The sequence below is a fragment of the Gymnodraco acuticeps genome, unplaced genomic scaffold, assembly GCF_902827175.1.
Source record: "Gymnodraco acuticeps unplaced genomic scaffold, fGymAcu1.1, whole genome shotgun sequence".
NCBI classification, from domain to species: domain Eukaryota; kingdom Metazoa; phylum Chordata; class Actinopteri; order Perciformes; family Bathydraconidae; genus Gymnodraco; species Gymnodraco acuticeps.
The window spans coordinates 559,706-580,980 of NW_022992265.1; the positions used below are offsets into that span (position 1 = coordinate 559,706).

The following is a 21,275-nucleotide window of genomic DNA, read 5'->3' on the forward strand; positions in this document are numbered from 1 at the left end:
GGAATGTATGCCATGTTTGTGAAATATGTGGCCCAGTTGCAGTGTGCAAATGGAAAATTAAAGAGGACCTAAGTTTAGCCCTTGGGGTACACAACGGGCCCTCACCTCCCAACTTTTACAGTCCAACTAACCAAGAAGAAAGGAGCAAAACGGCCTTGTACTTAATGCCTGACTGGAGGATAGCATTTTCATTGTATGTTTCTTTGTGGGGGGAATGGCATGCTTTTTACCTAATTCAAATTATTTTGCAGCTGTAGTTGCATGTTAAGACTAATTTCAATGCTGTAGTGTTAAAGTAATTAACATTCTTGAAGGGTTTATTCTGCAAAATCACTAAAAGAGCACTTTTATTTTGATACTTTATTGGATTGTGTGTATAATACATTTGCACATATAGGCTACTTTGAAAGCCTTTATTATCCACCACTGGCACAGTGTAAACAGATGTTCAAAAATATCCAAGCACCTTTATGGCTTCCATTATTAGTGCTCTATAACTTTTAGGTCAGAAACAGATAGAAGCCACTTAGAGCTTGTAAACCTACTTGTTATTATTAATAAATAGATGCAGCATTAGGCAGAGTGAAGGGGCCTTTACGCACAACTACGGATAAGGGGCGGCGCCGGTAGCCATACAAGTTTGAATGTCTACTATGCATTTCCATTTGTCTTCTCGACATGCTTCCCAAAATCCCGTTTTTTTCGAGCCATGCTCTGATTGTATTACTTGTGTAACGTGATCGTTCGCTCTGCCCCTCCTTGTTTTGTGGTTAACGGCGCTCCCTCTCCACCACTCTTCCTCTATTCTGCACAGACGGGCGGGCTGAAAGCACAACATTACAAGGCGCTACGTGAGGACAAACATGCTCTGATTGGAATAAGCTGTACTTGAATCCCTTCAGTGGCTCAGGACATTTGAGAATAAAAAGGCTACGACATCAGCTGGACATTTCTGGGGCGATAAGACTTATTTAAAAACGTGTATCCTGGGGAACACTCCCATCTCATACCGCTCTTATCTGTCAATCAGCGAGTCCAGGAGAAGTTGACAGGCGCGTGAAAAAGCCTACAGTGGTCAAGGACAGAAGAAAAACAAGCGTCTATAAACCGCAGGGGTCGAGGATGGACGCCCTGGTTTCTGTGCTGAAGAGTCACCCAGGCTCCACTGTGCTGGTGTTCGCTCTGGTTTTCAGGCTGATCCACCGGTTGCTGCAAAGGTTGCCTGTGCCCAAAGTAGTGAAGCAGGATGACCACACCTGGAAGTGGAGAAACCTATCCGTCTCAATGGTGCACTCCCTGCTGACAGGGACATGGGCCGTGACTTGGTAAGTTTCCACCCAAACATATTCCTCTAACTATCCATCCATCTATCTCTCCACACTGGGACACCATTGTCTATTCACAGTCCACATGATGTGTGGGGCTGTGTGTGTGCAGCAGTGACAGTCTGTGGCAGCCAGGAGAAGAAGGGCATGTTCAAACAGGGTGAGGGACGGGGGAGAGAATGGCATCTTTAAGTGGGAAATACCACTGTACTAGGACTATTATTGGGATTTGCTTGTACCTGCATTTATTTTCTTGCACTCAATTATCCGTATAAAACAGGGTCAACCTCACATGCATCGAACAGTCAGGACTACTCAAGCAACAGCTTGCAGATATATGAACTGGAAAAACCTGCTTGACAAAATATTCCTGTGAAAGCAAATGAGAAACTATTTTTGGGTGGGGATCGTCATTGTGACTCAACTTTATTATGAAGTAGGATCAAGGCTCAGAATTCTAAGTATTTCTACACTAATGATTTATTTCTACATTTTTGTAATAAGTGAATTCAGAACTAATTAAGTAAGTTTCCACTTTAAAAAGTAGCAGTAGTGCTAAGGAAACCTGTGAAACAGAACACAGCATGCATTATATTCCATATTAGGGCTATGTCATAAACACAATCTCTTTGCTGGTGTGTTTATACAGGGAGGGGATAGATATACATCTTTCCTTTTTGCGGTGTGCCTCCTTTGCTAACAGCAGTTAAAAGTGAGACAAATGAATGCATAGTCAGAGAGAAAAGTAGACATAGAATTGTAAAAATAAGGCTGTTTTTTAGACAGACAGATTGAGTTAATTGGTAAAATAAATGATTAAAGATAACTACTAAAAGGAGGCATATTGTTGGGGGATTAAAAAAGTCCTGACACCTGATATTAATGTCTCTGCTACCCAGGAGTGAGCCAATGTGTGTGTGAGCAAGGCGAATACTGACCCGTCTATCCATAACATTTATCCCTCTTCAGTGTGATGGTTTGGCCCGAGACGTTGACCAACCTTCACTCTTACTACACCTCTCTGTCATACCTGCTCGTCTGCGTCTCCACAGGTCAGTCAACGCATAACAGTTTCTCAGTAAAACAAACATGGTATGAAAATTGGCAGGTTATCTTACCATGTACATTTGCCTACCTACAGTTAAAACGAACTGACATAATTGACTGTGTGAGGTACAGACAGCAGCACATACAATATATCATTTTAATATCTCTCAGCTGAAGTTATTTTTTTATTTAGAAGTTCATTTAACATGTTATTGTGGTGCAAACATGTTTTTATACAACATGGTATTGTGAAATGCTACTGTTTCTATCAGGCTTATAATGATCATTATGGCTAATTTCTAAAAAGATCATTGTTACCGTGTAATACTTCATCATGTATGGCAAAGAAAATAAGTGAGTGTTCTTTGATTTTGCTTAAACAATTACTAAAATGATCATCAAACTGTCAGAATTGCTGCAGAATTTCTTTCTGTCAATCAGTACTGTATACATCGTGTACTGTATACTGCCTGAGAGGTAATAACAGGAGACGTGCTGATTGACAATTTGGCATTTTCTCTCCACTTCTTGTATACTTTGAGGAGGTGTCAAGCCGCCACCTTTCCAGTTGCTGCTTTTCAGAGAAACAACAAAAAGACCCTCCCCCCTCACCTGATTCCCTGAACAGACGAATAGGTGTCACTTCTAAATCACCACGGACACTAAAGACAATACACTGAGGGCTCGCTGGTCTGGTTGATCTGTATTGTATGTAGTTGAGTATGTGTTACCATGAAGACACAAATCTGTAGAGATCTGCCATAACAACCGCAGACAGCTATTAGCTCCACTGAGGCCCACCACACCAGAAACTGGAGGTCATGTTCTCTCATACAGAGGCTGGTTGTGTGTCTTGTTAGCCACAGCGTGTCAGTCATACAGAGGCACAAAATACTCTTTACTTCAATTTTTCCAGCTCAATGAAGCCTGCACAGTTTGATTATGCTGTGAATAATAAAGTTGTCAAATTCAAAAATAAATATTGAAGCTTTATTCATTAAAACATTTGGAAAAGGGATATTTAACTCTACTGTCAGATCAGCACAACAAATATAAATGTTTCAATAACTTACACAAGAAAAGTCTTGCATCAAAATGTCTACAATGAAATATCCTAAAAAGTTGATCTTCGGTGACACACTACACGCCTTTAAATAGAGTATTCTGCAAAAAGTAACAAATTAAACATTTAGTTTGATTAGTCTCAAGGTGATGCAAATATTAGGGAAAAAAAGTAAATATTTGAACTCTTACTTTCCAAAGACCAAACCTAAAAGTTCAAAGCTGTTATTTTGTAGCATCCTAATATCTAAAATATGTCATCAATGTGTTGTCTCTAAAATATGTTATTTATGTTTAATAACTTGTTGTTTTTATAGTTTTACATGGGGTAGTGGAAACACCACCTGGTTTACAGTGCCAGGTCCATCTTACCTCACCTCACATAATCTTATCCAACCTCATCAAAACATTACATTTACACTTGTGAATGTCGTATTATTTAACAAGCTAAACAATTATGTAATACGTTCATGATACCCAAGTCATATGTCATGTCAATCTGACCAAGTGTCTGTGAAATAAATATCAGGAAAAAGCTTAACTCAAAGGTGCTTTTTATCTCAACCTCACCTTCCTCCTGTCCTCTTCCTCTCATACCAGTGACCCTGACGGTATCATTTGATCTTTCCTCTCAGGATACTTTGTGCAGGATGCAGGTGATATTATCCTGACAGGACATACAAGAGCATCATGGGAATTTTTAATCCATCATTCGCTGGTAAGTTGACGTGCCTGCATGCCATGTTTTCTATTTTAACTCTAACACTGTTGCACTTCTTGTTCAGATAAGAGATCAGAGTTAGTAAGATCATCTCAGTTAGATGATCTCGAAGTGAGTTTTGCATTAGAGATGTTAAAGACGGAGAAAAGAAGATTGTTATTTTGTTTGAATTAAGTAAGCTCCATAATGTACATTTGGTTATTGCAGATTGGGTTGTGTTTTATCATCCTGCTAAATGCCCTGCATTGTACATTAAGGCAATTTGTTGTATATGCTGTTATTGATTTTTACTGAATACCATTGAATTATTAATCAAGTATCCACTGAACAAACAGATTCAGAGATGGCAGAATATGTACGGGACTGTAAAACTGGCAGACTTGTTATTGTCATACGCCTGTATTATGAAAAGTAACTTTAAGGCTAAAAACAATCCGATGTGAGAAGATCATGTACATGTTTCTGTTAATCAACATGTTGCATTACAGCTAAAAGGTGTTTTTTTTATTAAAGGTAAATGCTTAATCCATGTTTCTTTAAGAAATCTCACAAAAGTCAACCCTCCTTCATAGAGTGGTGCAGTGACGCATCCTAAAACCCGGAATTTTCGAATCATAAATGTATCGATCATAAATATATCGATTAGATTTATGATTATAAAAGTAGGGTAGACATGTGGATATTATCCGGCTGAACAAAACGTGCATTTATCTAACAGGTTCGTTTTCCACAGACCTTATTTTGAGCTATTTTCCCATGCGCAGCTTACTTCCGGGTTTTAGGATGCGTCACTGCACCCCTCGATTAGAATTTAAAGTTAACTTCTGAGGGTCTGAATAATATTTTGATGAATGGTACAAGTGACAGTGGGGTTAAGGCTGTTATATCAGGAGCATTGCTTACAAGGCATATCTAAATCAAGGCAAACATTGAGGCCATCAAACACAAGAGACAAGCTGTAAATAAACTGAGTGTGTGTCTCTTCCTCAGGTGATCTCGTGTTTCATGTACAGCCTCTACACTAAGCTGTATGTAGGCGGCGCTGTAATCGCTCTCTTTGTGGAGGTCAACAGCGTCACACTGCACCTGAGGCTGCTGCTGAAGCTGGCGAACGCTCAGTCCTCTCCCATGTACCAAATCAACAAATACATCAACATCTTCACCTACATCACGTTTCGTCTGAGCACCCAGTTCTACCTCACCTGGTACATCGTCCACAACTACACCTGGCTAGACAATGGTTCATTCTTCCTCGCCTCCATGATGGGGATGAATATTATGATCCTGATTTATTTCTACCGCCTTCTACGTGCTGACTTCTTTCCCCAGAGCTGGAGATCTGTGAGACCGAATGGGACACATAACAACAACTCCAAAAGGTTTCTCACTGATTGACTGGGGGAGGTCTGTGGACTTATTTAGTGTTTTTTTTTTTTGTGGGAGTTTAAACCTCTTGTGCCCCACTGCCAAAGACCCCTACCCCAAAACAACTTTTGGAAGAACAAGATGCAGCCTTGTTCAGAAATGTTGGAAATTCAATGCAACACAGAATTGCACACAATTGAAGCCACATTCTGTCATAAACTCTTGTAACATCTCTCAAAACCTTGCAATATTACTAATTTCACTTTCAGCTATCCTGGCTCTATAAAAAAACATCTCCCATAAAATCATAACCTGGTGTTTTATACTCTGTATTTTTGTACAAATTAAACAAATATACAAAATTCTAATTGGTGAGCTTTAGAGGTTACTTTAGGCAGATGTTGTTGCTGTTGAACTAGTAGAACTACTTTTCCCTGTTTCCAGTTTTTATGCTGATCTATTTTTGCTGAACCTTAGTTATGTGTTGCAAATTCTGACTCATAATTTAGCATCAGAAGCCTCATATTTTAACAATGTGAAGGCTTACATACGGTAAATATTCTGTGTCTCTTTGATGCCATGTGTGGCTGAAGAGATGCTGAACTAAAACAACTCAACCTGCTCACACGGGAACGCAGGACAATGTTAACTCCTCATGGTTCTCAGATAAATGTGTTGGTGTTTGACAGAAGTGGGCTGAATCGGGATCTTCCTGCCATTAACAGTCTGATAACTGAGCATCACGAGAAACCTTACACAATTAACAGGCAGCGGCACAATCAAGACTGATGTTGATTTTTATCACCAGTAGCCTAGTAATGTGGAGTGAGAGCAGAGGACTGCCAATGTGTGTAGCTTCCTTGCAAAACAGTTAGACCTTTTTTAGAATCAATCTATTTCTTTATTTTCTTCTCTTCCTCTTCTGTCCTTAACTTAAAGTGGACATACTTGGAAGATAATGTTCTCAAATGTGTATTTCTATTTAGATGTCTTGTAAGTGAAAATACTAGCATCAGTGAACTTTAAATGCTAATATCCTAATCACGCCATAATTCATTTGTGCTGGCAGTGTCATTCAAATTAAAAACCTAACGATTAGTACATTTCATTTTCTATTTCAGCCAAATGCCAAGAAATGGACAGACAGATTATGAATGTGCTGCAGTGCATTTACCACAGTGCCTTTACAAAAAGAACAAGGTAAAGATACAGTGCATACTGATATCTGTGTTCTTTTGCAAATGCTGGACAACGTCTCTGGTACTTCTACTTTTACTGAAGTACAAGATCTGAGTACTTCTCCCACATCTGTCTCAGTGCGACACCTGTGTTGTTTAAAAAAAAAAAGAGGGTTAGAGCGCCCTCTACTGTCGACACGTGTCATTGACGGACAGGAAACTGAAAAAGTTAGAATAGGTTTTCATTTCCCCCCCTTTTTTGTAAAAGCAAGCACATGCAGACAAGTTTAAACATATGACATCGTGTAACAACAGTAACAACATGATACTGGCAAACAAACGTAAAATTAAGGAAGGAAACGGTAAAGATGCAAAAGGTTTTTTATTTCCTTGTTCTCCCGAGTATTCCTCATTTCCTCCAGCAGGGGAGCGGGCAGAGGACATCTGGGAGGAAAGAAAAGAAAATCTGAGTCAGCAGCAGAGGCGGCTTCAGTCTGCTTCTCAACTCTACTTCCGCGGACCGATTTAAGCTCATATCTCCATAAAATACCACTTTAATGCTTATCAATGAGCCTGCAGGAGTCTACATTACTCTAAGAAGCATCTGTGGAGGGAAAGACAAAACCGAGGCTCAGAAGAGAGGAGAGCCTGTCTGAGGTAGGCTATAAGACCATACACGTTGTTTTTAAAAGTAAAATGTAGTCGTGTGTGCTACTTTAATTTATATATGTTTCTAATTTGGGACTTTACAGAGATTGTACGATTCTTAGGATGATGTTTGAAAGTACAATAAGCTTTTGAGTTTTGTGGTAGCCAAATTATCCTTCTTCTTCTTCTTCTTCTTCTTCTTCTTCTTCTTCTTCTTCTTCTTCTTCTTCTTCTTCTTCTTCTTCTTCTTCTTCTTCTTCTTCTTCTTCTTCTTCTTCTTCTTCTTTCTTCTTCGCAGGAGCTTGATGAAGCAGAGGATTAAAGCAGATCTCGACAGTAAGTGGATCAGCAGTGATTACAACTGTCTGGTCTGGCTCTGCATCTGCTCATTTTATTCCACAATGTGTGTTAGAAATATTTTCTCTCACTACAGTTTATTGTTTGACTTGGGTCTCTGCCTGGTTCTGTCTTTATTTCCAGTAAGCTGTTTTCAGTGGGGGAGAGAGAGATTTGTGTGTTGGGGGTATAGTCTGTTATGGTTGCCTGAGTAAATAAACACATGTAAAGATGGCAGAGGGATGGAACTGGAGTTAATTCAATGTTTAAATGGAGTAATTCAAAGTATTTTATTGATGTTATAACCGGACTTTTTTAATATAAGATTGTTATATGCCAAACTATATTTACTATACATACAGTTAAGTTCAGAACTGATTTATTGTAACACACAATTTGCTGCAACACAACATACAAACTCAACAGAAACAACATTTTAAAAAGAGCACAGTTGAAAATAGCAATTCAGCTGATGATTATGTCCATTATAGATTACACACTTTTTATTTTATTTGGATTGATGAACAGACTTAGAAAACCAGAAAATATAATAATAGAAAAAGTACATTTTGGGGGTTTCACATATACATTGGTGACAGCAGGCCTGATGATTGGGCCTACAAATACTTCTCAGCAGCCTTCATATGATGGAGAAACAACTTTACAAACATGTATTTTTCCCTCTGTCTAGCTCACCACATGTCCCTCTGATAAATAATTACCTCGAAGCTTCATGTCCGTCCGAATTTCAGCCATGAGTGTTCTTCCTCCTGTTCGAAAGGACCGTGTCATTGCTCAGCTCCCTCAGGTAAAATCATTTAATGTCATTAGAGCCTTTAGTTTTCCACCATCAATCTGAAACTGCCTCGCTTATGCTTCTTTGTCTCTTGTAGTGTTTCAGGAAAGAGGCTGCTTTCCACACAAAGGAGGATTTCAACAACAAAGTGAAGACGGCGTGTCAGGAGCAACGCACCGGCACTGTGGGGTGAGAACAGGAACCAGCAGCCATGTGACGCTGGATGAGGTGTTTTTGTGGCATTTATTTACTTGTTGCATCTCCTATTCTTCTCAGCAGATTTAAAATCTCCAAGGTGATTGTTGTGGGTGACCTGGCTGTGGGGAAAACCTGTCTGATTAATAGGTAAGCTCAACACAGTCAATGCAGCAGTTCTGGGAATAAATAGCTCACACAATAAAATATCTCGGAGGACCAGTACCTCCTGTGAATATTATTAATTATTAAACAGGATTGAAATCTAAAATAAATGAACACTGTAATTGGTCGAAAGTTACCGAGTAGGTTTACATAAGGACTGTACCATGTCATTTAGCTTTAGTTAAGAATTCCAACTGTGCCACTTTATACATGGACTCAACTACAACTCATCTTTACTGCACTACATTTATCCGAGCTGGATATACAACTTTCTTCATAAATAAAACGTGATAAAGATTAAACTACTCAAAAAGCGGTAACATTTAAATTCTGCTGACATGTTTAAGCATCCATACAAATGTTCTAATAATGTGATGTTTTTTATTAATATAACTCTAAAAGGCTTAGTAATTAAAACTTGAATTATCTTATTTAAGTTCAATTATGAATTTAAAACTATTGGTATTGCTATTTTCTAAATGAAATCTGCAGAGATATTTTGATCTGAAAAAAATATCTCCATTAAGATTAGAAATTAAAACATTTTGTCATTACAGATTTTGCAAGGATGCTTTTGATAAAAACTACAAGGCAACGATCGGTGTGGACTTTGAGATGGAGCGCTTTGAGGTGCTGGGTGTTCCTTTCAGCCTTCAGCTGTAAGTCTAATGTCTACATTATTTCAAACAAAACAAACAACTGAGTCTGTGTGATGGGACATTGCCTGAATGTCTGTCTCTCTTCCAGCTGGGACACTGCAGGCCAAGAGAGGTTCAAGTGTATTGCTTCTACGTACTACAGAGGAGCCCAGAGTAAGGGCTTTGTGTGTTTCTTAAGGGACTAGTAAGAAATGTACTCAAGAATTTCTTCTCTCAGGGGACAAAAGGAAGCTGTAAATACATTACTGGAATTTGTGGCTCCTAAACATTTTATTGATGTAATATTTTCTTTCCTTCCAGTTGTGATTATTGCGTTTGATGTAACTGACATCGCCTCTTTGGACCATGTGAGGTAAGCTCATTCATTATGAGCCGTTAGTTGGCACAGTTTTCCGTCCCAGCACGAAGACTTTAACCTGTCCTGTTCTGTGTGCAGGCAGTGGCTGGAAGACGCCCTGAAAGAGAACGACCCCACCGCCGTCCAGCTGTTCATCGTGGGCACAAAGAAAGACCTGAGCGTATGTTTTCTTTTAAATTGGACATGCCTGTGAATGTGTTTTTTTGAAAACGAATGTAAATACTTTGGATTGTTGCCAGCAGCACAAAGTATTTGCGTCCGACACTTACCTCAGGAATGTAGCTTCCCCCGACCTTCACTTCACTAGAGGTTTCAGAGAGAGGCTGCAGACATTTCTTAGACATTACTAACTGTATTTAAGCAGTGGTGGGAAGTTAAATGCAGACTCACATTTCAAGAAGTTTGTCATTTGTGTTGAACTACTTGAAATGTGTCTCTCTTTTGACTTTACTGCAACTTTTACATGGAAGGTATTAGCACACTGAGATTTAGTGTTTTTGTCTATTATGTACTTGATAACAAATTAGATGAACACATCAGTAATTTACCTTTTATTCATGGGGTGTTTCTCTTGTACTTGAGTCACTTCCTTGCAGTAGAATAACATACAGTACTTAAAATATAGAACGAAAACTTTATAAATTTGGGTTTTGACTGTCAGTCTGCAAAAACAAGCAATTTGAAGCCGAGAGCTCTGGCCATATTTAACTTGATTTCACATTTTATGGATTTAAGGACTAATACATAAAGCAACTTTTTTGTTTGAGATTATGTCCAACTGTCTGCTCTGGTTTCTCATACAGTCTCCTGCTCAGTATTCTCAGATTGAACAAGACGCCCTCAAATTAGCACAAGAGATCACAGCAGAGTATTGGGCTGTGTCCTCGCTGACAGGTGAGCAATTTATATTTAAATATATTAACCTGATCAGTGTGGGGTCAGAAATTGGTGGGTAGTCTGATTTTGGGGTGTAAAGCAGCAGAGGGTCTTTCTTTCTTCTGCCATACTGCATATTTATTTTGTATTACCTCATTTGGAGGTAAAAAACATGCCTTTTACACGTTTTTCCATTTACAAGAACAACAGTGGTGATTTGTAACAGGGCTTTGTTTTGTATTTGTGAGAAGAAGCAATACGTTGTTATAAGACACATGTAGTTAGGAGCAGTTTCATTGAAGAGCATGCCGTTTGTTTAACTAGCCAAGTCCATCACTGATATAAATCCCCTCGGTGCTGTAGGGGAAAACGTCAAAGAGTTTTTCTTTCGAGTTGCATCGTTGGCATTCGAGACCAATGTTCTGGCCGAGTTGGAAAAGAGTGGGCCGAGGCAAATTGGGGGCATAGTCAGTGAGTATCAAAACCCATCTCTCTATGATCATAAACACCATCACATTTGTCTCGTAGTTTTAACACCCAGCTGTCCATTTTTTTCAGGGATAAACAGCACGCCAAGCAATGTGAATGCTTCAACAAAGAAGAAACAGCCAAACTGCTGTCAGTAAGGATGTTTGAAGGGGGGTAAAGACTGAAAATAAGAAAAAAGGCTGGAGGGATTTCTGTGGTGAAAGCAGGAGGAGGACGCTGGAATTTCTACTTCCTGACATCAGTGGGTTCAGTTTTTCCTGGCCTAGAAATAGTTTTCCTCTGTGGGATGTAGATTCTTGTGGTGTTGCTCGTGAACGTTAAAGTTACACAGCAATTACACAAAACTGACTGGTACTGCAGAAATGCCAAAGAGAGACTGGATGTTTTTTTTTAAACATGGGAGAGTGTGGATGCTTAGAAATTATTTTGAGCTGCTGTAGTTTGTTTAATAGTTTCATAGATTTTTCTTCACAATAATACTCTGATTTACCTTAACGTATGTTAAATGGCCTTTTTTAATGTGGTACTTCAAGTGTTTTCATAATGTCATAGATTTTCCCAACCTTACTGTAGGACGTAAGAATAGATCACAGGAAAATAACATGATATTTTTTAATCTACAGTATTTGCTTCATAGGTACTTCTGCTTGTTTAAAATCAAATCAATGATTGCATTTGAATGATATTATCAACAACTGAAACAGTGGGTACAAATATTGTATTCATGGTATGTTTAACATGTAATAAATATATATGTTTGAAAAATAATTATATTATGTTGTATTTTTTTTCTAGCACAGTTATTTAGTATAGCTTGTGTTAAAACATTTACAACATGTTTATGCTGGTACTTATTTTGTGAGCAATATCAGCAAAGGAGAATATGCATATATCTCTTTTTTTTTACTGAAGTTGTAAGAAATGCAAATGTATTGTTAAGTTAAAACTGTTGAAGGAATCTAGATACTTCAACTGCATATGTAAAATGATCTGTTTATTTTTTTCCAATTTATTTTTTACTGACAAACCGATTCTATTTTATAAGACATGGATAAACGTTTGGTATACTGTATCAGGCGCAAAATACAAAGCAAACAACAGCATTGTAAAAAGCACTGATGTGGTGAATTCATCAGTGCAGTATAGATGATCTATGGTAAATATGCACATGTTTAAATTAAAGCAAACATTAACATCGCTCTCTAATCGTCCAACCAAAGGCTTTTCTTTAACTGTAATAACAAATTATAGTAATACATAAATACATTAAAAATAATAGTTTTCCAAAACAATTACAAAAAAAGTTGTTTGGAAATATCTAATATTTTTGGTCAGACCTAAAGGGATATTTTGTGTATTCATTATAGATACATATACAAGGCTTACTCTAAATTGGCATTAACTTTATTTATTTGTGATGTCCAAGATGAAACTCCTGACATTAACACTAGAGGGTGCCGTGTCTCAGGGAATAAAAGGACAATATCATCTGGGTCATGTCTGGTCTGGTGTCATGTTTGTTTAAGAACATTACTCCATGAATCGATAAATCGGTCAACATAATCGATAACTATTTTCACAAGGATGCATTTGAGTAATTTTAAAGCAATAATGCCAGTTTTTTTTTATTTGGTTGTGGCAGATGTAAGGATTTCATACTTGTCATATGTTCAAATGAACTGCTTATCTTATCTGTTTTGTTTTTTACACAATGTTATAATCTGGTAAAACTAATCTTCACATTTTTTGGTTCGAATTCTGTAACTTATTTCACAAATACAGTGGTGCATTGAAGCTGCTCTTACACTCATATCACCTACAAAAGTATTTCAGGACATAGTTTTTGGGCCATTTGCGATCTAAGGAATTATTTAACCAGTATATTGTATTTTAAATGGAAATGATCCAATTATAAAAACGATTATTTACAAATAGCATAAACTGATACATATCCTTGTCAACACTCACAAACAGTTATGTGGCTTTTTTTGTTGTTGCTGAAGCTCTCACAACCCCGAGGATTTCCAAACATGGCAGCTGGGAAAATATTCATCTCCTCAAGAGAAATAACTGATATGATTAAAGGGTAAAAAGCAGAGGAAGATTAACCTGGTTTTAGCACATCTAATCTTACTTCCAAAGTCTTTCTTTGCCTGTGTAGTCAGTGTATGTCTGGTTTTGGTTTGCCACACAGGTGTCCGGCTTTGCGGAAAGCCAGAAAACCTTTTCCAAGGGCGGTGGCAACAGAAGCACCTGAAAAAAACAAAAACATTTATCCACACTGATAGAATTATATCTCAGTGATATCACCATGTTGCTAACCCTCGGTGTGAATTGGAGGAAGACTGCTTTCACATATTGTCATGCCTTGTGCCATTTCAAGTCAAAGCATCTACATGTTAGTATCGGAAATCAGAGATGAGGTAACACGTGTGATTGCCTTTAATCTAGCCTTATATCCTTCTTAAAATGAATTGGAGTGTTTTCCTACCAATAATGAATCCCATTGCATCTATCCCAGCAACCAGGTCAATGGTCTCGCCGTGGAATGGACTGAGAAGGTATTTGAGACAGTTTGCTAGAGCCTGAATGCAGAGCAAGGACACTAATGGCGCGTTTCCACTGCAGCGGGTAGCTCGCTTTAAGCGTGCCGAGCCGTGCGGGGCCCGTTTTTGGTCGCGTTTGGCTACTTTTTCACCTTTTTTCTGGCCCGACTAAATCGTGGTGCTAGGGCCAGGAACAACCAGGCTGAGTCGGGCTGAGTATGCTAAACTAGAGAGAGAATCGCTGGCAAGGGGGCTACAACTACAACAAGATGAACATATTTGACCGTGATTTAATTGTAATACACGTTTCAAAATGATGCCGAAGTAACAACATACTGATACCGGTTAGTAAAAACCATGAATTAATGCTTTGACAAGTCTGCAGACAGACGGCAGGCGAAAAACCCTTTTAAAATGCGTGTTTTCTAAATGTAGCTTGGCTAAGCTAACGTTATATATGCTCCGACCGTCCACACTCACAACAACGGCCTATACATACATAAATAAACCAGCGACTGTATTCGCCATAACACAGGCAGTCTGTGGTTTGTACTTGTTTAACTTTTGTCTAGTTTCTGAACAGATATGAGGAGCTGTGAGCTCTGAGTGCTAAGAGCTAACAGCTGTGTTGTTTTTCTGGGGCTCTCATTGAAGATGACGTCACGGCTCCGCCTACACTGCGTTACTATAGTAACTGCCCCAGTTCCTAAACTGTAATGGAAGCGCAGCATTAAAGTGAGCCGGGCCTAATAAGGCCTAACCAAACCGAGCGAGGCCTGCAGTGGAAACGCGCCATAAATGCACACTAGTGATGTGTCGGTCGCGAACGAGCCGGCTCAAAGAGCCGGCTCTTTTAAGTGAACGACGGGAGCCGGCTCGCGCCCGCGAACGAGACGGTTTTTTTTTTTGCGGAGGGATCTAGATCGGCATGAAGGCACATTATGCAATGTGCACATTATCCCGCTTATTACATGGCCACATTCTCAACAAAGTAACGACATGACTCCCAATATTAATTGAAATGCTTTTATCGATTTAGAAAATGATTTTATTGATTAAAAAATAGTTGTATTTATTTAAATTGACATGCATCTGCTAAGAAAATAGTCCGTTGTTACTGTTTGAACGTTTGAACTAACGTAGCAACGGCAGGAACTGCTTCGATAGTGTTTTTGAGGAGCTTTTTGATTACAGATTTGAAAACATCGTTGCTTGCTTTAAAAGTAGCACAATTCATTATGTCAAACCTTGGAAGGTATCTAGATATCCCTGCCCTAATGCCAAAGTAACTGCACACTGAATATGTGTCGCTGTTTGATGTCTATGTCTGGACCGCTGCGTAAAAAGGAGGGTTTCTGCCCCATTACTTCTCTTCTTACTTCTATAAGAATAAAACACGGAGGACGAAGATCTCTTTTTCTCCCCCTCTTCTGAGAGCCCATCAGCTGATCTCAAGCACGCTCCCCTCTCATGCAGGGGGGGTGGTTTCTATAGCTAATAGTTACTGAAATAGAGCCCTGCTGTTTTGTCAGGACCTTTTATTTAAATATAATTTTAAAATGTCGATACAGTAGCCCCTTTTTTAAAATAGCCTAGTTTTTATAGGTGTTGCTATCTGTTTTGTGTTTTTGTGTAGCTGACAAGCAAGTCAGTGCATTCATTGGGTGGTATCAGAGAGTTACAAGGGTCTGTAAATGCATTGAAAACATTTGGCCACAGCAAATCATTTATATTAAACATGTCATTTTCACTTTTGAATACTTCAGTACAAAGGATGTATTGAATAATTTAAGTGATATATGTGTACACATATACATCATTAATTAGTCAAAACAGGGCTACATTTGATTTAATTAAAAGGTATAATATGTGGTAAACTGAAGAGCCGTTTGGGAGCCGAAAGAGCCGGCTCTTCTTGGTGAGCCGAGCCAAATGATCCGGCTCACCAAGAAGAGCCGGAATTCCCATCACTAATGCACACAATGCAAACACATTGTTATATCTCTCACAGGCTCCGCCCTCTACTGGACTCTATGGGTACTACCCCTTGATCATATCATGCAAGCATTCATCCACTGATGCCCCTTTCACACCAAGGCTTTCCCGTTCTAGCTTCGTGCTAGAGCTTTTCTGGTTCGGAACCGGTTCTTCGGTTCAGCTCCCGCTCTGTTCACACCGCTCAGAGCCCGACTGGTGCTGCGTCATTGCGTCATCGTTTGCGTCATGACGTAACCGTGTGTGTGCCTGCTTCATAAAGCCAAACCATGCGGAAACCCCTCACATTGACAACAACAACAATGACCGATTGTATTGAAGCGCTACTCGTTTTGGTTTTGCTCTGTTGAAACGAAATGGAAGAAATGGGACGACTTTGCAGTTGTTACATGCTACATTCAAAAGTTCTTTACAATCATCATCATCAACTTCAATAACGATTCCGTAGGAGAAAGAAGGTAAATATATACCTCCTATTCGATGGCGTTAGAGCTAGCTGTTGTTAGCCTCTGCATGCGCCAAGCTCAAAATACCCAGCTTTGCAGCATTAATTACTATGGTATAACATTAAAACTGATGCCCCTGCCCCCGCCTCCGACGTAAGTGTGACGTATGCGGTGCTTGCTTTCTAGACCGACAACTTTTTGGTGCTTGAAATGAACCGGATTCCGGAGCTTAGAGGTGGCTCCGCTGCGGTGTGAACAGGAAAAAACGGTGCTTTTCAAGCTCCAGCTCTGAACCAGCCCTGGAACCGCGTTGGTGTGAAAGGGGCATGAGACTTCTATAAACGTAGCCGGCCCTGGGGCGGGCCTACCTGAATGCGCTCGCATCTCACCATATCCTCATACGGTCATCCTGACTGTCATCCTGACTGTCATCCTTTTCTCTTCAGCGAGCAGGATTAAACAACCTGAGCAGTAAACGAGAAAGGAAAAAGAAGAAAAGCATGGACTCACCACCCCTCGAACACCGGACCTGTCCGACATGTCCTGGCCTAATTGGCACCGCCTGTGGGCCGGACCGCACCGAGGACGGCCTAAGCCAGTCGCCGGCCTGCAATGCCTGCCGGATGATCCCTCGGCTAAGCCACCGACATCGCTGGGATCATTTCCGGGTGATGTTCGGCCCGCCGGAGGAGCGGAGGATCAGGACCTAAAGGTGTTGGAGATGGGTGAACAGGACGAGGTGCCATTCGTGTTCGCCATCCAGAGGGGCCGGGTGGCCACGTTCACGGAGGAGGAAGACGACGAGGACGCCTCGTTGTCTGGTACTTTCGGGTCCGGTGGCCAGGAGGGTCCAGCACACAGGTCTGCGCGTCTGGACTTCCCGGCCAGGTCCAGGGAATGGGCAATATTTTGCACAGCCCAATTGATCCTACACCTAACCAAGTTGGGCTTTGCAATCAATTGGAAAAAGAGCACTCCCATACCTCACCAACAGGCGCTGTATTTGGGAGTGGTGCTCAATTCAGGCGGGCTACGCGCCACCCTGTCAGAGAGCAGACGGGTGTCCCTGCTTCGGGCGGTTCGCAGACTGTGACAGTGACAGCTTTGACTATCATGCAGACTCTGGGTCTCATGGCGGCTGCTCACGTTGTGGTCCCGCTCGGGTTACTGCATATGCGCCGCCTGCAGGCAGCTAGAGCAGGATCAGCCTGTTACAGGCCGAAGTGGCTGGGATTCCAGCGATGGTGTGAGGAGCGGAGAATAGAGCCCCTATCTTGTGAGTTGGGCTCTATTTTGTCCAAATCTGGTGGACAGAGGGCTTGCTCATTCCACAGTGAAAGTGTATGCAGCAGCCATCTCGTACTTGCCATGAGGGATTTGGCGGCAGGTCAGCCTTTAGTCAGCCACTGATGTCACGGTTTTTACAGGGGATCAGGAGGCTGCGCCCAGTAGTGTACCCCTCAGCCCCACAGTGGGACCTGCCGTTGGTGCTCGAGGCTTTGGTCACAGAACCATTTGAGCCTCTGGAGCTCTCCTCCCTGAAAGCACTGTCGTGGAAGACAGCATTGCTACTTGCCTTAACGTCAGCCAAGAGAGTGTCCGAGTTAACCGCTCTATCGGTGCATCCAAGTTGCTTGTTGATCCGGGGTGACCAGAGCGGGGCGACACTCAGGCCGAACCCATCCTTTGTGCCCAAGAGCCTAAGGAGTGCGTTCAGGTCGAGGGCTATTCAGTTAGGGGGCTTTAGTCTTCCACCCCATAGTGGGGCCAGGGAAGCTAAACTGCACCTCCTCTGCTTGGTGCGCGCTAGCATGTTATGTGGAGCGCAGAGCTGCCTTTAGACGCACTGAACAGCTGTTTGTGTGCTTTGGCGGCGGGGTGACCGGGAAAGCTCTGTCCAAGAAACGCCTGGCAGGATGGCTCTGCGAGTGCATTGCACATGCCTACGGACAGGCGGGGAGAGCCTGCCCTGCGGGGGTCCGTGCACACTCTACACAGGCTGTGGCTGTGTTACCAGCCTTATTCAAAGGCGTGAATGTAGAGGACATACTTGTCGGGGCAACACAGGACTGGTGAGGAGGGGAAGGGCTGTGGGTCAGTGGGCATCTGACCCCCTCCCCTGACGTAATGCGCTTACGTTTTTTTTCCTTTGGGGGTCCCGGGGGACGTAGTGCGCACTGGGACCATATAGGGCTGGAGGGCTCTCCTCGCCTGCCTATAGTCCACACACACTCCACACTATAGTCCACACACACTCTGCACGGGGTCAGTGTCTGAGTGTGGGGGACTTGGGGCACTTGCGCTCTCCCCGTGCTCCTTAGGAACTCGGGATAGGTGGTGCACATTGAGCCCATACAGGGCTGGACACTCTCCGTCTGCCTATGGGGGGGGGAGCCCTCAGCACTGTTTTCCGAGCACACTTTTCGCGAGGCAAGCGCGTCGGAGTGTGCTCTGTCAGCCGCGGCCCAGACTTCTCCACGGTCACAACCGAGGTAAAGGAGGGTGCGGTGCAGCGGCTGCTAACCAGAAAGCCGGTCAGGGGCAGTGGGGTGGAACGGTGTTGTTGGACGACAGTGCGTGTATACATCGGGGCTCCGCCCACTGTACCCATAGAGTCCAGTAGAGGGCAGAGCCTGTGAGAGATATAACGAGGGGTTACGTATGGTAACCCTTGTTATATAAGCACAGGCGGAGCCCTCTACTCAGGGCCCTGTCGGTCCTATGCCGCTCGCTGAAGAGAGGTGTAGGATGACAGTCTGGAGGCGATGCCTCCTTTAATACGGTGAGATGCACACGCATTCAGGTAGGCCCACCCCGGGGCTGGCTACGTTTATAGAAGTCTCAGTGGATGAATGCTTGCATGATATGATCAAGGGGTAGTACCCATAGAATCCAGTAGAGGGCTTCACCTGTGCTTATATAGGGCGGTGGTGGTGAAGTCCATAGGGACTTGGCTTGGCAACTGGAAGGTCACCATGTCAAGTCCCGGAAAGACCAAGTGCTACCGAGGTGTCCCTGAGCAAGGCATCGTTCCCTACACTGCTCCCCGGGCGCCGTACATAATGGCAGCCCACTGCTCCTAACAATAGGATGGGTCAAATGCAGAGAAACCGTTTCGTTACATAGTACCTGTACTACGTAATGACAATAAGTTGAATCTTTCTTCAATAACAAGGGTTGCCATACGTAACCCCTCGTTTTATCTTCCTATTTTAAATGGGTTTCTGCTGTGTTCAAACCCAGCGTGAGACAGTGGCAAGTCACCAGAAATCATCCCTTCATCATACCTGGGAGCTGCAGTAGAGTCTGGACGGGTCCAGCCAGGCAAACGTTGGTCCTTTTGTGTTGGGAGCCATCAGAGGAAGGTACCATCCTTTATGTCTGTCTGCAGGAGCAGCCAACACGTCCATTGGATGAATAAATACTTCAGGCCTGTGCTGTGAGAGGGAGAAACTGGGGTGCATGAAGTGGACTGTGAATAAGAGAGAGACCCATCTCAGGTTCCAGTGGGGTGAGTGGTGGGTAGGAGAGGGCTGCCAAAGTTGAACTTGGTTACTCTTTTTGCCCTGAAGTAACAACTAATGATTTGATGTCAACCATTGCCGAAGGAAATAGCTGTAACTTAGCTCGATACTGTATGTGTGTTAAGTGTATATTTTCTGTCTGACAGTAATCTATATTTTTTTCACATTGATTTCACTTTTGTTATTCATCTTTACTAAAATGGGAACTCAATCTGTTTTACAATCTAGAATGCTCCCCAAATTATTATTATTCTAAAGGATGTGTGTACTTTTGCCATCTCTGCGTGTTGGCATGCATTTAACAATTTTGACACAGATTTTTATTTAAGTTGGAGGTCAATTAAAACAAATGTTTGTGTTAATAATCTGACCAAATGCATACTTCTTACTATTGCTATAGTGAATTAATAAGATAAATGTGTTTATAATTCAAAGCTATAGGTAATATAAAAAATACAGGCACCTTACAAAAGGGGTCAGTGTTGCATATGTATTATAGAGTGTTGTACATTTAGAAGCAGCTACAGCTCATATTCTTAATTGTGTGAGAACTGGTTACAAATAGGAACTGATGTCATTTAAAGTTCTGCCACAGAATGGCAAAATTACTTTTGTGGGGTTTCAGAGACCCCTGCTGTACCATTGTTGAATACAAAAGCTTTTCAAACGGGTTATTTTTTGTTGGCAGTTCTTTTATAAATAAAAATACCCCCTCCCAAACATTTGGATTCCTATAAAAAATGCTCAGGTGATTAATGTAGAATGTGTCACTTTAAAAAAAAAAGTCCAGATGGGGCACCAAAACAAACACAAACTAATATGACTTAATACAATTTGATATCAACAATTAATGACCCTCTGAACATGGTCATTTCCATCTTCATGAATGGCTCGTTGTTATTCTGAATGTTGCTCAGAGCTGCATCAGGTGTCCAGACTCACCAGAGGGCCGGTGTCTAAATAAACGTAGTCTCGAGCAACAAAATCCATCACCTCACTGGATCACAGTTTATAACCCTGGTCTCAAACTGGAAAGGTTATTGCCATTATTAAACAAACTGATATGAAATTTCATCCCAGTTTTGTACAACAGAGTTCAAGCTGAGCTAAAGACTCAACCTCACCTTTCTGTCAACAGTGAATACTTTCCCAAGGTTCATCGTGAACCAAATGAACTTACTGTAGATATGGGCTGCTTACATGCTTTCTATTACAAGGTAATACGTCTGATCAAATATTAACATAATTACATGTCTGACTGATGTGCTGTATGAATCAATGCAGCTGGAGGCAGCAAAGATAATCTGTAAACACAACACACAGTCTACTTTAAACTTTTAAGTTGATTTGAGGAACCTGCTAAATTAATATTTATTTGGAGTCATGTTTGTGAATTTAAGTCCAATATTTACTCTCTTTCAGCTCAGTTGTTGTTGCTCAATGCTCGTAAATGTTCACCAACTAGCTGCTAACGTTATCTGTCCAAAACAGACATTCAAATTATTTGGTGTGAGATAATCACCAGTCCCAGTAACCACCAGTGT

At 41.4% G+C, this 21,275-nt stretch overlaps 3 protein-coding genes across 6 annotated transcripts; 2 read left to right on the plus strand and 1 right to left on the minus strand.

Annotated features, from left to right (window-relative positions):
- Positions 1 to 742: 742 nt before the first annotated feature.
- On the plus strand, positions 743 to 5,888 carry tlcd1 (TLC domain containing 1). Its single transcript, XM_034207061.1, has 4 exons — positions 743 to 1,325; positions 2,295 to 2,377; positions 4,070 to 4,152; positions 5,146 to 5,888. Exons 1-4 carry the CDS (start codon positions 1,123 to 1,125, stop codon positions 5,548 to 5,550), a joined length of 774 nt encoding a protein of 257 aa, XP_034062952.1. The 5' UTR covers positions 743 to 1,122; the 3' UTR covers positions 5,551 to 5,888.
- Positions 5,889 to 6,171: 283 nt separating this feature from the next.
- rab34a (RAB34, member RAS oncogene family a) lies at positions 6,172 to 11,988 on the plus strand. Of its 4 annotated transcripts, none has more exons than XM_034207056.1 (12): positions 6,172 to 7,355; positions 7,645 to 7,682; positions 8,374 to 8,490; positions 8,576 to 8,667; positions 8,755 to 8,823; positions 9,396 to 9,497; positions 9,586 to 9,650; positions 9,798 to 9,849; positions 9,934 to 10,015; positions 10,659 to 10,749; positions 11,095 to 11,202; positions 11,290 to 11,988. In XM_034207056.1, exons 3-12 carry the CDS (start codon positions 8,416 to 8,418, stop codon positions 11,355 to 11,357), a joined length of 804 nt encoding a protein of 267 aa, XP_034062947.1. In that variant the 5' UTR covers positions 6,172 to 7,355; positions 7,645 to 7,682; positions 8,374 to 8,415; the 3' UTR covers positions 11,358 to 11,988. The 4 variants fall into 4 exon arrangements, with proteins under 4 accessions (XP_034062947.1, XP_034062949.1, XP_034062948.1 ...); XM_034207058.1 differs by having other exon boundaries at positions 8,758 to 8,823; XM_034207057.1 differs by lacking the exon at positions 7,645 to 7,682.
- Positions 11,989 to 13,324: 1,336 nt separating this feature from the next.
- zgc:174895 (uncharacterized protein LOC100126024 homolog) lies at positions 13,325 to 19,636 on the minus strand. The gene is given in 5 exon segments (XM_034207080.1): positions 13,325 to 13,368; positions 13,371 to 13,414; positions 13,416 to 13,473; positions 13,712 to 13,805; positions 19,495 to 19,636. Coding segments are annotated over 5 exon segments (363 nt in total). The 5' UTR covers positions 19,618 to 19,636.
- Between the last annotated feature and the right edge of the window lie 1,639 nt (positions 19,637 to 21,275).